General features: G+C 51.3%; 1 protein-coding gene across 2 annotated transcripts; it reads right to left on the minus strand.

Annotated features, from left to right (window-relative positions):
- Positions 1-14: 14 nt before the first annotated feature.
- On the minus strand, positions 15-13,230 carry SDHB (succinate dehydrogenase complex iron sulfur subunit B). 2 transcript variants are annotated; one of them, XM_080631146.1, is made up of 8 exons: positions 13,141-13,230; positions 12,204-12,331; positions 10,850-10,935; positions 7,836-7,972; positions 7,425-7,541; positions 5,351-5,452; positions 5,033-5,155; positions 15-166 (listed from the first exon to the last, which is right to left on the minus strand). In XM_080631146.1, exons 1-8 carry the CDS (start codon positions 13,213-13,215, stop codon positions 32-34), a joined length of 903 nt encoding a protein of 300 aa, XP_080487272.1. In that variant the 5' UTR covers positions 13,216-13,230; the 3' UTR covers positions 15-31. The 2 variants fall into 2 exon arrangements, with proteins under 2 accessions (XP_080487272.1, XP_080487273.1); XM_080631147.1 differs by lacking the exon at positions 15-166 and adding an exon at positions 2,502-2,754.
- Between the last annotated feature and the right edge of the window lie 246 nt (positions 13,231-13,476).

The following is a 13,476-nucleotide window of genomic DNA, read 5'->3' on the forward strand; positions in this document are numbered from 1 at the left end:
CAGCCGCAGCCTTTCGGAGCATCCGAACGCGTCACTTCGGGTTTCGTTTCCCCACGTTCTGGGTGGATTCATCAGCAGGAGCCTCTCCACACGGCCCCATGGAGCGGTGCCGGCCGGAGCGGGGCTGAGCGCTCGTGTCCCGACGGGATGTGAAGCCAAACCGGTTCTGCAGTAAGGAAGCACCCATTAAAAGCAGCAGCTCCCCCTAACAAACAAGCCCAGAATCAGGATCCGCGCTGGCCAGACCCACAGCACCCCAGCGTGCGCTAAAGGCTCCTCGGGGGTGATGCTGCGCTCCTCTTTGCTCTGAACCCCCACAAAATCCATGGGGGGAGGGGGGTTGAACCCCGCTCTGCACCATCCCCACTTCCTCCCCATGCTGCAAAATAAGGTGAAATAAGGCAAAAAAAGGCAAAATAACGCTGAATAGAGTGAGCGTGCGCTCCCCCCTTGCACCCTAATGCAATCCCCAACCCGCACAACCCAAGGCACCCGCACAGCCAAGTGCAACCCCGGGGACACGCACGATGCGCGAACCCCTATGGGGCAAGCGGGGGGGTCGCTGCACCCCCTCTGCACCCCCAAACACCGGGCGTGGGACCCCCCCGACCTGAGCTCATGGCGGGCGGACACGGACTGGAGCCCCGGAAGGGCGGAGCACGGGGGATGCTGGGACTTGTAGTCACTTACCCCCCCCAAAAGCAAAACAGCGTCCCAACATAACCTGGGATTAACTCTCATTAGGGCTTTGCACCCCAGATCCTGCAAGGAAATGCACTGGCTCTGCCCCCCAATGTGGCTTTGCACTCCCACATCTTGCAAGGAAAGGTAAAGGGCTGCACCCCAAAAGTGCTTTTAAACCCCACATCCTGCAAGGAAATGCACCAGGCTCTGCACCCCAAACAGGGTTTGCACCCCCCATATCCTGCAAGGAAATGCACTGGCTCTGCGCCACCAAAAGGGCTTTGTACCCTCACATCTTGCAAAGAAATGCACTGACTCTTCCCCCAAAAGGTGTTTTCATGCCCATATATTGCAAAGGCAAAAGGCTGCCCCACAAAGGGTGCTTTGTAACCCACATCTTGCAAGGAAATGCACTGGCTCTGACCCCCAAATGAGGCTTTGCACCCTCATATCCTGCAAGGAAAGACAATGGGCTCTGTGCCCTAAAGGAGGCTTGCACTCCCATGTAAGGATGCCCCCCAAAAGGGGGTTTGCAGCCCCCCTCTTTTCTCTCCGCTCATTTGCACACTGGTGCAGGGTTTCCTCCTGGAAAGCTGCTCCAAGGGGGATTCTGAATCCATGAACCGGGTGCAGCCCCAAACTGCTCCCCTAGAGCAGAGCACCATCCCCCCAGCCACAGCTCTGCTTTGTGGGGCTCCAACCACTGCAAACCCAATGCTATAAGCAGGGCTGCTCTGACCCCCTCACCCCAAATGCCACCGTGCCCCCATCCCCATCCCTGCACAAGGCAGCTTCGGTTTCTGTGCCAGGAAGGGAGATAAAGCCAATGTTTTCTCTGGCTCCTCCAGTTCCAACCCCTGCCATGGGCAGGGACATTTCCACTAGAGCAGGGTGCTCCAACACTGAAGACACAGAACAGATGGGCAATTCAGTGACACAGAATTGCAGCCCCCAAGTATTCCTACAGCTGAATATTAAGGCAGCAACATCAGCTCAGCCTCCTGAGGCAGCCAGGAGGCTCCACTGCTGTGGGATAGATAGCTATAGGGAAAAACCCTGGTCATTTTGGGATTAAGCCTTGTGGACAACTTCTTCTGCCACTTCTGTCTTCAGCTGCTGCCCGCTGACAGCATCCTGGTGAGCACAGCACGTCTCAGAAGCAGCATCACGACATTTCCAGAAGTTTTTACTCCATCTAGATATAAATTTATCTATTAGAGAGCAAAACAAAGCACTTCCCTTCTCTCCGCCCCCCTAAGACTGAAAACTGCTGCTTCAAGCAACAACCCATCAACTCTGAACATCACAAGTTTGGGCAATCAGGAGCTACAAAACCACTTGTACTGGAGTGAAGAGGAAGATTCAACCCTGTTCTAACAAATCTACTTAAGGAGTTGGAATAGAAAGTAAGCCCAACAAGCAGGGCAGTAGCAAGACACCTCTGTCCTAACAGCACCGCCACTGGCCTTTGGCTCTGTGAGGTCCAGATCCTCACTAAGGTGCCCAAAGGGATTCCCAGGAGATTCCAGAACAGGGTGAGATTTTTCCAACATTCCCCTTTCCCAGCCACTTCCATCATTTTCCTGCTCATTGCCACAGGGTTTATGACTTGCAGGTCCCTTCCCACACATGCACTCGCTTTCAAGACATGGGATTCAAGGTCACCACAGATATTCCGTCTCTATTCATCTCTGCCATGGGGCCATGTTCAAATCCTCATCCACAGCAGAGCCTCAGAGGTGACCCCAGCTCCTTACACACTCAAAACCCCATCCCAAAGAGCCTGGGGATGCTACACCAGAGGCAGAAGCATCAGTTCAGTATTGTTAATAAAGTAACAGCTCTTTTTTGTTCTTTACAGTATTTATTGTACGTGCAAACCTATAGGGAAAACACCAAACTGCCTGCTGGAACCTTCTCTTGCTCAATCAGGTATAAATTCCTTTCAGGTAAAGCGTGTTTGTGTGTTCCACTTCCAGTTAGGGAGCAGCATTACGCAGCAGTCGCCTTCTGTTTGTAAGTTGCCATCATCTTCTTGATCTCAGCAATTGCTTTACCAGGGTTCAAACCCTAAAAACCAGGAAAATCAGCACGTTAAAGCCCCCACCTCCTGCTTCACCCCAGTCTAAGTCATGGTAAGGTCACAAATGTGCTGCTACTCACACAAACAGCTGGCAGAGGAGGTGCTCAGCACCCCTTTTTTCCCCTAAAAGCTGGAGTCCAGCCTAATCTTGTGCTTCCTTTTCAACGCTGGGAGGTTAAAGCATAATGAGAGGCAGCTCTGAAGAGTTGGCTTCAGGCAGGCCAGGCATCATGGCACGCAGAGCCATGGGTTTCAGCACGCTGCTGCAGGTTTGCTGCACTCCAGCTCAATTTACAAGGGTAAAAGCAGTCTGGAGTAGAGCAGCAGTGCTGGGAGCTCACCTCCTCCACCTGCAGGCTGAGCCAGCAGCACTTGCCCACTGCTCATTTGACTTTGGAGGACTGGTTTTGAATCAGCAACACAAGGATCAAAGACAAGTGAGCAGCTGAGGGACAGGAACTTCTAATGAAGCTTAAGCAGGGCAGAATTCAACAGTTTTATAGGGGTTATAATGAGTTCTGGAGACAGGAAACTGCCTTGTAAAACCCGACAGCGATGGTACAAGAGACCATAAAGAATGGTTTGTGTTGGAAGGGAGCCTAAAGCTCCTCCAGCTCCAACCCCCTGCCACAGGCAGGGACCCCTTCCACTGGAGCAGCTTGCTCCAAGCCCCTGTGTCCAACCTGGCCTTGAACACTGCCAGGGATGGGGCAGCCACAGCTTCTCTGGGCACCCTGGGCCAGCGCCTCAGCACCCTCACAGGGAAGAGCTTCTGCCTTATCTCCAACCTAAACCTCTCCTGTTTCCTTGTCCTATTGCTACAGTTTCTGATGAAGAGTCCCCCTCTTGCATCCTTGCAGGCCCCCTTCAGACACTGAAAGCTGCCCTGAGATCTCCAAGCAGCTTCTCTCCTCCAGGCTGAAACGTGGAAAAGCTGATGTGGCTTTTCTCCTTACCAGAAATAAAACTGTTTTGGAGAACACTGGGGAAGTGAGCAAGAACCAAGTCACCAGCTGTAAATTCTCCTCACACAAGCCAGCTAAGCTTTCCTACGGAGGTTTCCCTACAGTATAGACACATCAAGTCACAAAGGCAATCCTGCAGCACTGCTACCAAACTGAGCATGGCTAATCTCAAGATGAGAGTATGGCTGAGAATGGAACAGGAACTGCACAGGAACTGCCCCTCGGGCAGAGCTCACTGTGCAGTCTACCAGGGCTGATGAAGACAACTGACAGGATTAGAGCATGTTAGGGGCAATGTGTTATTAACCACAAAGGTGTCTCAAGCTCAAGGCCAAGTGCTGTTTCCTCACACTATGTACACTCCTACATACAGCCAGATCTTCAAGTTGAACCTACACCTTCAGCTAAACAGCTGACACTGATCAGGAGCTAGCTCCCTTAACAAAGGGGGAATTGTCTGTAGTCAGGGCATCACTTGAGAAACACATGGAGAAATGAGCATGCACCGTGTGAGCCCAGATCTCAATCACCTCCTCTTCCCATCTGTCATCTGCCAAATATTTACCTTCATATTAGTTCACAGCTCAGGAATTACTCCACCACCAGGTGCAAGCAAAGGCTGTGCAAAGCACAGCTGGCAGGAAAGCAAAACTCAGTAATCTGCCCAACAACAGGCACAAGGTCATTGCAAGATGAGGAAGAGGCATGCTCTGGTTTGGGAAAGCTTACTCAGTTCTCAAAAGAAATACCAGAGAACCAGACCGTCTGGGAAATGTCCTAACAGCAGGATGTCAGCATAAAACACGTCCCTCTGAGGTGCTGAAAGCTTCTTGTAGCCTTCTCCATTACGCAAGTTGCACAATACACCAGGGATAGTTGCTACTATTGGAGTTTAAGGTTGCACTGTGGAGGGTTAAAAGTATTGTGGTGCTCACACCACTGATGGGACCACACAGCACAAACCTCCCTGTACCATTTCTGCCAGTGTTCCTCTCATGACCAGCACCCTATTGTCACACTCCAAAGCTTGGAAACAGGTTCTTAAAGCCACAGCCTTGCTCACAAGGAAGAGATGTTCTTGCAGTGTCTAATACAAACTTTGCCATGTCCTCTTGTACAGTCACTATTGTAAGCACAACTGCTGGTAACTCACTGTGTTTCAAGAGGCTGAACAAGCCAAGGCAACCTTGAGGAAAAAAGTAAGCCTTAAGCTTAGAGTGTTTCCCTGTTGGTTTTCAGGCAGGGTGCTTGGAAACAATCCAGGAACCCTACAAGGGACACAGACAGGACATACACATACCTTAGGGCAAGTCCTTGTGCAATTCATGATAGTGTGACAACGGTAGAGAGAGAACGGGTCTTGAAGCTGAGCCAGACGCTCCTCTGTGTAGTCATCCCTGGAGTCAATCATCCAGCGATAGGCCTGGAAGTCAGTGCCATTGACACACCAAATGCTTCTTCAAGGTGTTGTAACCAGTGGGAAGCATTAAAAGCAACACCTCCCTCAGGAATTCCAGCCCAAGATGTGGACTGTGCAATACTGTCCCACCTATCTGTCCTGCTTTTAGGTGAGGGACTCCCCCAGCAGCCCCACATGACAAACAGGATCTGTCCTTACCTGCATCAGCACAGCAGGACCCAAGTACTTGTCCCCGTTCCACCAGTAACTGGGGCAGCTGGTGCTGCAGCAGGCACACAGGATGCACTCATAGAGCCCGTCCTGCATGGGGTAGGAGACCACAGTCAAGTCACTCCAGAAACCCATGACAAAGCCCTCTTTTAAAGAGGGGATTTACAAGAGCATGTGCTTCCCTCACCACTTTTCCCCTCTAGTGACTTGGTGCAACAGAGCGGCTCTGAAAACCTTACACTGAAGCAGCACTGCTGGAAGAAAGCAATTCCTACATGCAGGTCCTTTCCATGTTCCATCCTCCCAACTCAACCCATTTAATAAACCAGGGGTTTGCGACAATGGGGGAAAAAGCATAAACTGAAGAAAACTGAGGAAATGGCTTGATCCTCTGGCATTCCATCCTTCCAGCCTGTCCCAGAGAGTGGCTAACAAAGGAATAAATGTGTTATCAAGTAATGATTCAAGGCTGTGCAGGAGAGAGAAAGCAACGTCTGCCCCACAGCCTCAGGGAGAAGAGCTTTAGGTCAGCATGTGCTTCAAGGGCATCCCCAAGCACTTAGAGAATGGGAACAGTGCGAGCCTTGAGCCATGTCATCATTTACACAGAGATGAAGGCACTGAAGGCCTACATGGAAGTGACACTGGGCAGAAGACAAACTCTCCCAAGCCTCCTAGTAGCTCAATCAACCCCCCAGGCTAAGAGCCAGAGTCCAGTCCAGCTTAATTTATGTACCTGAATGTTGTTCTGGGACAAAAGGATCATTACATCCAGTACCTGATGCCAGAACTCCTCGGAGCTTTAACAAGTCACCTGCATTAGTCTTTCAGAAAGCTTTGCCAGAGCTCTGCAAGCCAGAGTTACTTTCTCACCCCAAATTTGTCTTATTTCTCACTGTAACATTTCAAATCACTGATGATGCAAAGGAAAAGGTGGAGGTTTTCCAGCTGTATCCACATTTCTCCTGCACTGTTCTCACAGCAAGAGGAACTTCAGCAACAAGATAAAACGGATCAGATAACCTCATGAAGTGGTGCAGAACTATCTGTTGCCCTCAGATAAAGATTCTTTCAGACTGTAAAACCCTGTGGTTGTTGAGAATGTCACAGCACCAGTCTCATGACACTGCCGACATCTGGGGCACATGATGGGCCTATTCACTGCCCTGCAGCTTTGCAGCAAGCACACCCCTCATGGAAAACTTTCAAGATGACTGCAGCTCATGGGGTTTTATTGCATCTCCTTTCATCAGCCTTCCTCTCTGCTGTTCATACTCACCTCGCTTTTACCACTTGCCAAAACGGAGGCAGCCTGCCCACTTTGTGCCTACGCAGTGACAGGCTGAGCTTTGATCCATGAAGCGATGGATCAAGACGCGTCAGAGGCAAAAGAGAAACTGCTGATTTACTGCTACCTCCTGTGGCAGCCAAGGAAATCCAGACAAGAACTTACCCACACTATCAGCTTTTCAGAAAGGCTGCTGAGTCTCAGCTGCTCCTCAGACACCCTTCAGCTTTCTGCAGGTTTGGATCAGCACCACTCTATGCCCAGAAAAATCCCCTCAAAAGCCCGACATTTAACTCATGCACAGACACATCACGCTTGCGCTCCACATCCAAAAGGGTTTAGCTGTTTGCCATTAGTTTTTAGGGTAAAACTGCTTTTAGGGTAAAACCCAGCAAGCAGCAACATGAAAGCACTGCTTAGCATGCTGCAGCTAGACAAGAGAGCGCCAAGCCTGACAGCCTGCATGCCAGCATGAACTGTAGTGCCTTATCTCCACTAGGATATTACAAGCCTGTAGCTTTTATAGTGTTTTTACAGACAGTGGAAATGAGATCAGAGTCCTCATCACAACCATGACTGCATTTCATTAGCAGATGTTATCCTTAGCAACACCAGCGTGCCAGGCAGGATGCTGCATTTCAGGAGCAGATTCCACCCATGTGGCGTTTTGCACCAGACAGCTTGATCATTAAAGGAACTAGAAGCTACTGCATGTTAGTGTTTAACCCAGGTCTTATCTGGAAGGGATCTCAAGGGTAGAAAAGAAGCAGTGACCAGTTTCTGACGGTCTTCTATGGACTGCAGGTACTGCTCCTTGCCCTCTTTCGACTCATCCTTCTTCTTCAGGTAAGGCTCAATGGATTTGTACTGTGCATAAAAGTTACTCAAGTCCTAGAAGTCAAAAGAGGTCACATTTATTAAGCTAATTTGATGCATGACACTGAACATCTGCTACCCCTCCCATGGAAGGTGGCATTTTCAACCTCAACCTGCCACATTCCTCCAAGTGAGGCCAGATTTAGTCACTGCTGTGAGGTTCAGACCCACCCAAGCCAGAAAACAGGAGTAACACCTCAACTGTGAGACCTGATCTTGTTGGCACCTCCCTTTCCAACCCAATCCAAACCCCATGCTGCCTGGAACAGCACCATCCTCGGTGGCAAGCTGAAGGAGGCAGATACTCACTGGGACAAGGTCCTTCACCACATACATGTGGGGGAGAGGGTAGATTTTAGTGATCTTGTTGAGATCAGGGTCAATTTTTTTGATACAGGCCAGCGTGTTTCCACCAGCAATGTTCATGGCACAGGAGCCACAGATGCCTGAGTGGGAGAAAAAGAGTAAAGCATCAGATATTTACCCTCTTATCCTACTCAAGAAAGATCTTCTTGGCCCCAAGCATGCCCCCAGGCTGTCTTCAGGAAACTCTGTACGTGACAAGGAAAATGCCAGAAGTTGCCATTGGCTCAAACATGTTGCTACTTAAATAAAGAACAAACACAGGAGTCACTTTCATTAAAGCCAAAACTCATTCTCAGCGTTGAGCTTTCTTCCACAGCAGAAAACAAGTGGCTTGGACACCTCATCCCTTTCGCATCATTCATTAGCTGTACGTGCTACTTAGGGTGGAGAAACCATTCGGCTTCATTCACAAGTTTGAAGCACAAGCTTGTATCGATGTGAAGCAGCAAACACCAAGATTATAACATGGGAACCAGGTGCATCCCCCATCTGCCCTACAGTGATGGGTCAAAAGCATCCCTGAAGGTCAGGAACATAAAACAAGGCCAATGACACTGAGCTGTGGGGTGCAGTTAACACGCTGGAGGGAGGGAAGGGATGCCATGCAGAGAGATCATGACAGGCTGGAGAGGTGGGACTGTGCACGCCTCATGAAATTCAACAGGGCCAAGCGCAAGGGTCAGGGCAATTCCAGGCACAGCTCCAGGCTGGGGGAGATGGGATGGAGCAGCCCTGAGGAGAAGAACCTGCAGGTGTTGGTCAATGAGAAGCTCCCCATGACCCAGCTTCAGTGAGCGCTTGAGCCCAGAACCCCCCCGTGTGCTGGGCTGCACCCCCAGAGCGGGAGCAGCAGCTCAGGGAGGGGATCCTGCCCCTCTGCTGTGCTCTGGGGAGACCCCCCTGCAGCCCTGATCCAGCTCTGGGGCAGCAGCACAAGAGGGACGTGGAGCTGCTGGAGCGAGGCCAGAGGAGGCCATGGAGATGCTGCGAGGGCTGGAGCAGCTCTGCTCTGGAGCCAGGCTGAGAGAGCTGGGCTGGGGCAGCCTGGACAAGAGAAGGCTCCTGAAGGGGAGACCTGAGAGCAGCTCCAGTGCCTAAAGGGGCTGCAGGAAACCTGCAGAGGGGCTTGGGACAAGGGCCTGTAGGGACAGGACAAGGGGAATGGCTTGAACCTGCCCGAGGGGAGACTGAGATGAGCTCTTAGGCAGAAGCTCTTCCCTGTGAGGGTGCTGAGACGCTGGCCCAGGGTGCCCAGAGGAGCTGTGGCTGCCTCATCCCTGGCAGTGTTCAAGGCCAGGTTGGACACAGGGGCTTGGAGCAAGCTGCTCCAGTGGAAGGTGTCCCTGCCTGTGGCAGGGGGTTGGAACTGTATGAGCTTTAAGGTCCCATCCACACAAACCATTATATGATACGATAAAGTCTCTAAGCCAGAAGCTTCTCTCTGTGCCTTCTGTAGCAGAGTAGAGCAGTATCAAAAACTGTACTTATTAACTTTCAGAGGTGAGAGGACAGACACTCACCAGAACAAACAGCATATAAATAGCTTAACAAACGGATTAAATGACACCAATAATGATCTCCCAGTAACAGAAGGATCAGATGAAGCCCAGGAAAGGCCAAGGTTTACAAGAAAAAAGCAGCACCCCAGAACTGTCACAGAACTGTCACAGATACTGCTCAGGTCAGGAGCTCGGGTGTCCAATTCCGATCGATGCCTGAATCATCACATTAGAAGGAAGACAAATGTTGAAAGGGCAAAATTCTAATTTCAGGGGATTTGCCACATATCAATTGATATGAGTCAGAGAAATGCCACTGCTCCTCATACTGATGAGCCTCATCAGTGAGGCTCATGAGGCTCATGAGCTGGCCTTCCCTCACTGCCAGCTAAAGGCTGGCACTTGAACAAGGTTATTCCTCCCACTCGAGAGATGGTTACAAGTATTTTCCAGTCAACTGGAGAAGGAATTGGGATTGCAGACACAGGCCCACAAGTATGCAACAGGAATGTGTGATCAGGTGGTTTTCTTAACCCTGCATGGCAGAAAAGGGGCAAGATTGAACCAGCCCAGCTTGAAAATCTGTCTTCAGGTTCTCAAAGTATTCAGGGCAAGTCAGCTGCTGACTATCTCAGCATCAGACTCTGAGAACAACCACACTGCATGGAATTCCTCCACCTGCTATGCAGATTCTACAGGAAACTGCCGCTTTAAAGCAGCTTTTCATTGAGATCCAAGTCAAAACATCTTAAGGCATCAGCTGCACCTCAATTTCTCATACTCCTAACCCCACCTAATTAAATCAGAAGTCATGCCATAAAGGAATCCTCCCTTCTTGCACTTCCTCAGCTAGCATTTTAAGCTGAGTTCCCCAACATTGCCCATGAATTAGGGTAGTTCTTATAGGTAAGTTTTAATGCAGCTTAAGCAGACATGTTCATTTGTACCTGTCTGAGAACCAGCTCTGCCACGGAAAACCACCAGATGGCCTCTTCCTCAATCAGTCCTTTCGCTTAGTCAAAGGGCCAAAAAAAGATTCCTGAAGCTATTACTAGAAGTCCTAAGTACTCTTCCAGTTACATCCTTCCTTATTGCCTCAGCAGCCCCTACGATTCATTCCTACTCGTGTCTGCCTCCTCAGTTCTGCTGCTGTCATCTCCCTGGCTGGAATTCCCAAGGCAGTCCGTCACTGGAGGGCAGCAAGATGAACAAGATTAGGACAAACTGGAAGGACTGGGGCTGTCTAAACACATTGCTCATGGCTCAGTGTTGTGTGATTACACCCTGTGAAGATGAGCTTTCACTTTACTACTTGATTCATTGGGGGCTTCATACGCAGCAGCTGAAGAGGACAGCAGTACACTGCCATCTGCCCTGGACTTTTCTAGTGGTTACACGGGTGCTGTCACAACAAATCAAGGACAAGCTCCAGTGCAGCAGCAGGAAAATCCTTCTTACCTTCCCTACACGACCTGCGGAAGGTCAGAGTGGAGTCGATCTCGTTTTTGATCTTGATGAGAGCATCGAGCACCATAGGCCCACATCTGCAAGAGAAAACAGAGTCCGTGAAGCTGTATAATTCCTCCTCCCTGCCTCAGCGCTAGATCTCTGACAACAACCAAGCAACACTTTTATCAACCACAATTAAAACCACACTTTTTCTTCCAATCCCAGGCACCAAGATAGAAATCTCTTGATCAGCATGTGCCCATGTGCCTCTGGTGAGAGAGAAGCCCTTTCTCTTGCCAATGCACAGAAGACCTGGCTCAGCTGCAGAGGGTTCACACAGCACAACTGGAAAGCAAGCGTCTCTCTACCAGTCCTGTCCTTTTGGGTCAGGTTTTAACAAGTCTGCCTGTCCTTGTTGGTCACAAGAGGCAGTGCTGCGCACAGAAACACACTCCTGGACAACTTAAGTGACACAGCAAGGAAGGTACCCCCCACAAATGGTTAACTGGTGCAAGTCACCCCAAAATTTGAGCTCTCCACCATGTGCTTCTTAAGCAGGGAGCTGGGTGGCTTTGTATGTGGAGTTTTCAGAAAGGACTCGAGGGCAATTCCGCTGGCAAGAGTACAGCAGCAACTGGAATGCAGGGAAATCAAGGCACACATGCCCATGTGAAGGTTTCTGCACCACAGATGAGATTGCTCCTCTTCACAGGGCCACAGAGAAGAGCTTTCTGGGTGACAGCTACACCAAGGTGTGCAGGTCATTAGTACAGGTTCAATGTGATCTATGTATCAGAAGTAACTAAGTGAGAAGAAAACTACGTGAAGAGTTGATGAAGCTTCCATCTTATCTGCCAGGTTTGGGACTGCTGGCTATACATAAAACAGTTTCCCTATGGAATATGCCCCAAGATTTTCCACGTAAACAAAGCTTAACAGAGCCACAAACACCTTCAAGCCTTCAAAACAACTCAGGAACACAGGAAAAACCTCATGGAAATGACAAAACAAAGTGACCATTTTACTACTGACAGCTATTGAGACACTGGCCTTCAGGGCACAGCTGAATTCATCACACCCAGCACTGACAGATGAGGCAGGGGAAATCATCTCACATGATGCTAGTAAGATTTATGAGGAAACTGATGATCTCAACGGTGCTGAGGACAAGGTGCCCTGTAACACAAGCTGAGACACTACCTTCCTGGCCACTCCAACACGGTTTAAGCTTAATGAGACTGCTGACACCTTTAGCTGCCAGCTCAAGCGCTGCTCCGTTATCACTTGTCAGGTACCTGCGTGCCCAGGCAGCCCCAGCACGTCTGCCTGGCAGCAATGCTTCTCCCTAACGGGCCACACTCACTTATTCAAATCCACTTCGTAGGTCTGCATGCGGGGCTTGTCCCCAGGCTTATCGGGATCCCATCTGTAGATGGCAAACTTCTTGAGACGGGGCGATGCCGCGGCTGCCGTCTGCGCTCCCCGGCACACCTGTACTCAAAGAGCAAAGCAGCCCTGAGGTCCCTTCAGGTGGCTTTTAGCCAGGCACCAAAAGGACCTGAGGCCACACGGTTGGGCTGAGAGCTGCAGGAGCCATCGCCGCATTGCATTTGGGCAGTTTATGGGATACCCTCGCAGGGCTTTGCTGCAGCACTGGATCCTTCAGCATGCAGCTGCCTCCTTCATGAGGGAAAGGAGACAGTGCTAAAACAAAGTGCCTGCAGGCACTCCTTCCTGCCCCTGCCCCAGAACTGCCCTCAGAAGCTCCCAGTCACTTCTCGACCCAGCTCCAGGCTAACAAACCACCTCCTCATGGCATTCCCACTCCAGGCCACCTGCCCCTACTCACCTCTCCCCAAATTACCCCTCAGCCCTATTCCTCCTGTTCCCACATCTCTTCCCAACCCCCTTCAGGACCTCCTGCAGAACCCCCATTTCTTGACAACCTCTATCTCCCCATAAACCCTTTCCCAACCCCGCTCCCAGTATTTTGTCCCCAGACCTTCCTCAACATTCCCAACACATCCTCTTTCCCCAAGCTTCCCCCCTCTTATCCTACCCACTCTGAACCCTCTTCCCACCCTGTGCTGCGTGCTGGACACCCTCCTGCCCCACAGACCCCTCTGCAACCACCCCCAGGTCCCTCTGTGACCCCTCACACCCCCCAGCTCCCCCCCCGAGACCCCTGCACCCCCTCCTGCCCCCCAAACCCTCTCTGTCGCCCCAAGCCCTCAGCCCCTCGCCCCCCACCAACGTCCCCCCGCCCGCTGCCCGGCGCACGGCAGCTCCCGGCCCCTCACCGGCCGCGGCCCGGCTCGCAGCAGCCGCGCGGGGACGCCGCGCCTCAAGGAGACTCCCACCACGGCCGCCGCCATCTTGGCGTTGCGCAGTTCCGAAGCGGAAGGAAGTCCCCGTCCTCCCATGGCGGGGAAGGAGGGGCTGGGCGCTGCCGGCCGCCATCTTGGGAGTGGCGGCGGCCTGACGGGAGGCGCCATGTTGAGTGTGGCGCGCCCTGTGGTACGAGGCGGGGTGGCAGGGCCGGCATTCCCAGATCCTGCCATTTTTTGGGAAGTGGGAAAAGAGTGCGTCCTTCTATTCATTCCCAGTCTCATTGTGTTTGCAGAGGAGGCGTCCAG

The sequence above is a fragment of the Psittacula echo genome (assembly GCF_963264785.1).
Source record: "Psittacula echo genome assembly, chromosome: 17".
NCBI classification, from domain to species: domain Eukaryota; kingdom Metazoa; phylum Chordata; class Aves; order Psittaciformes; family Psittacidae; genus Psittacula; species Psittacula echo.

What these genes read in the sequence shown, in the direction of transcription:
- SDHB (XM_080631146.1), bottom strand. Translation starts at nt 13,215, where the DNA reads ATGGCGGCGGCCGTGGTGGGAGTCTCCTTGAGGCGCGGCGTCCCCGCG. An exon ending in CCGCAGGTCGTGTAGGGAAG is followed by an intron (nt 7,973 to 10,849) that starts GTAAGAAGGATT and finishes TCTCCCACTCAG; the next exon opens with GCATCTGTGGCTCCTGTGCC. An exon ending in GCACAAGGACTTGCCCTAAG is followed by an intron (nt 167 to 5,032) that starts GTATGTGTATGT and finishes TCCTTACTGCAG; the next exon opens with AACCGGTTTGGCTTCACATC.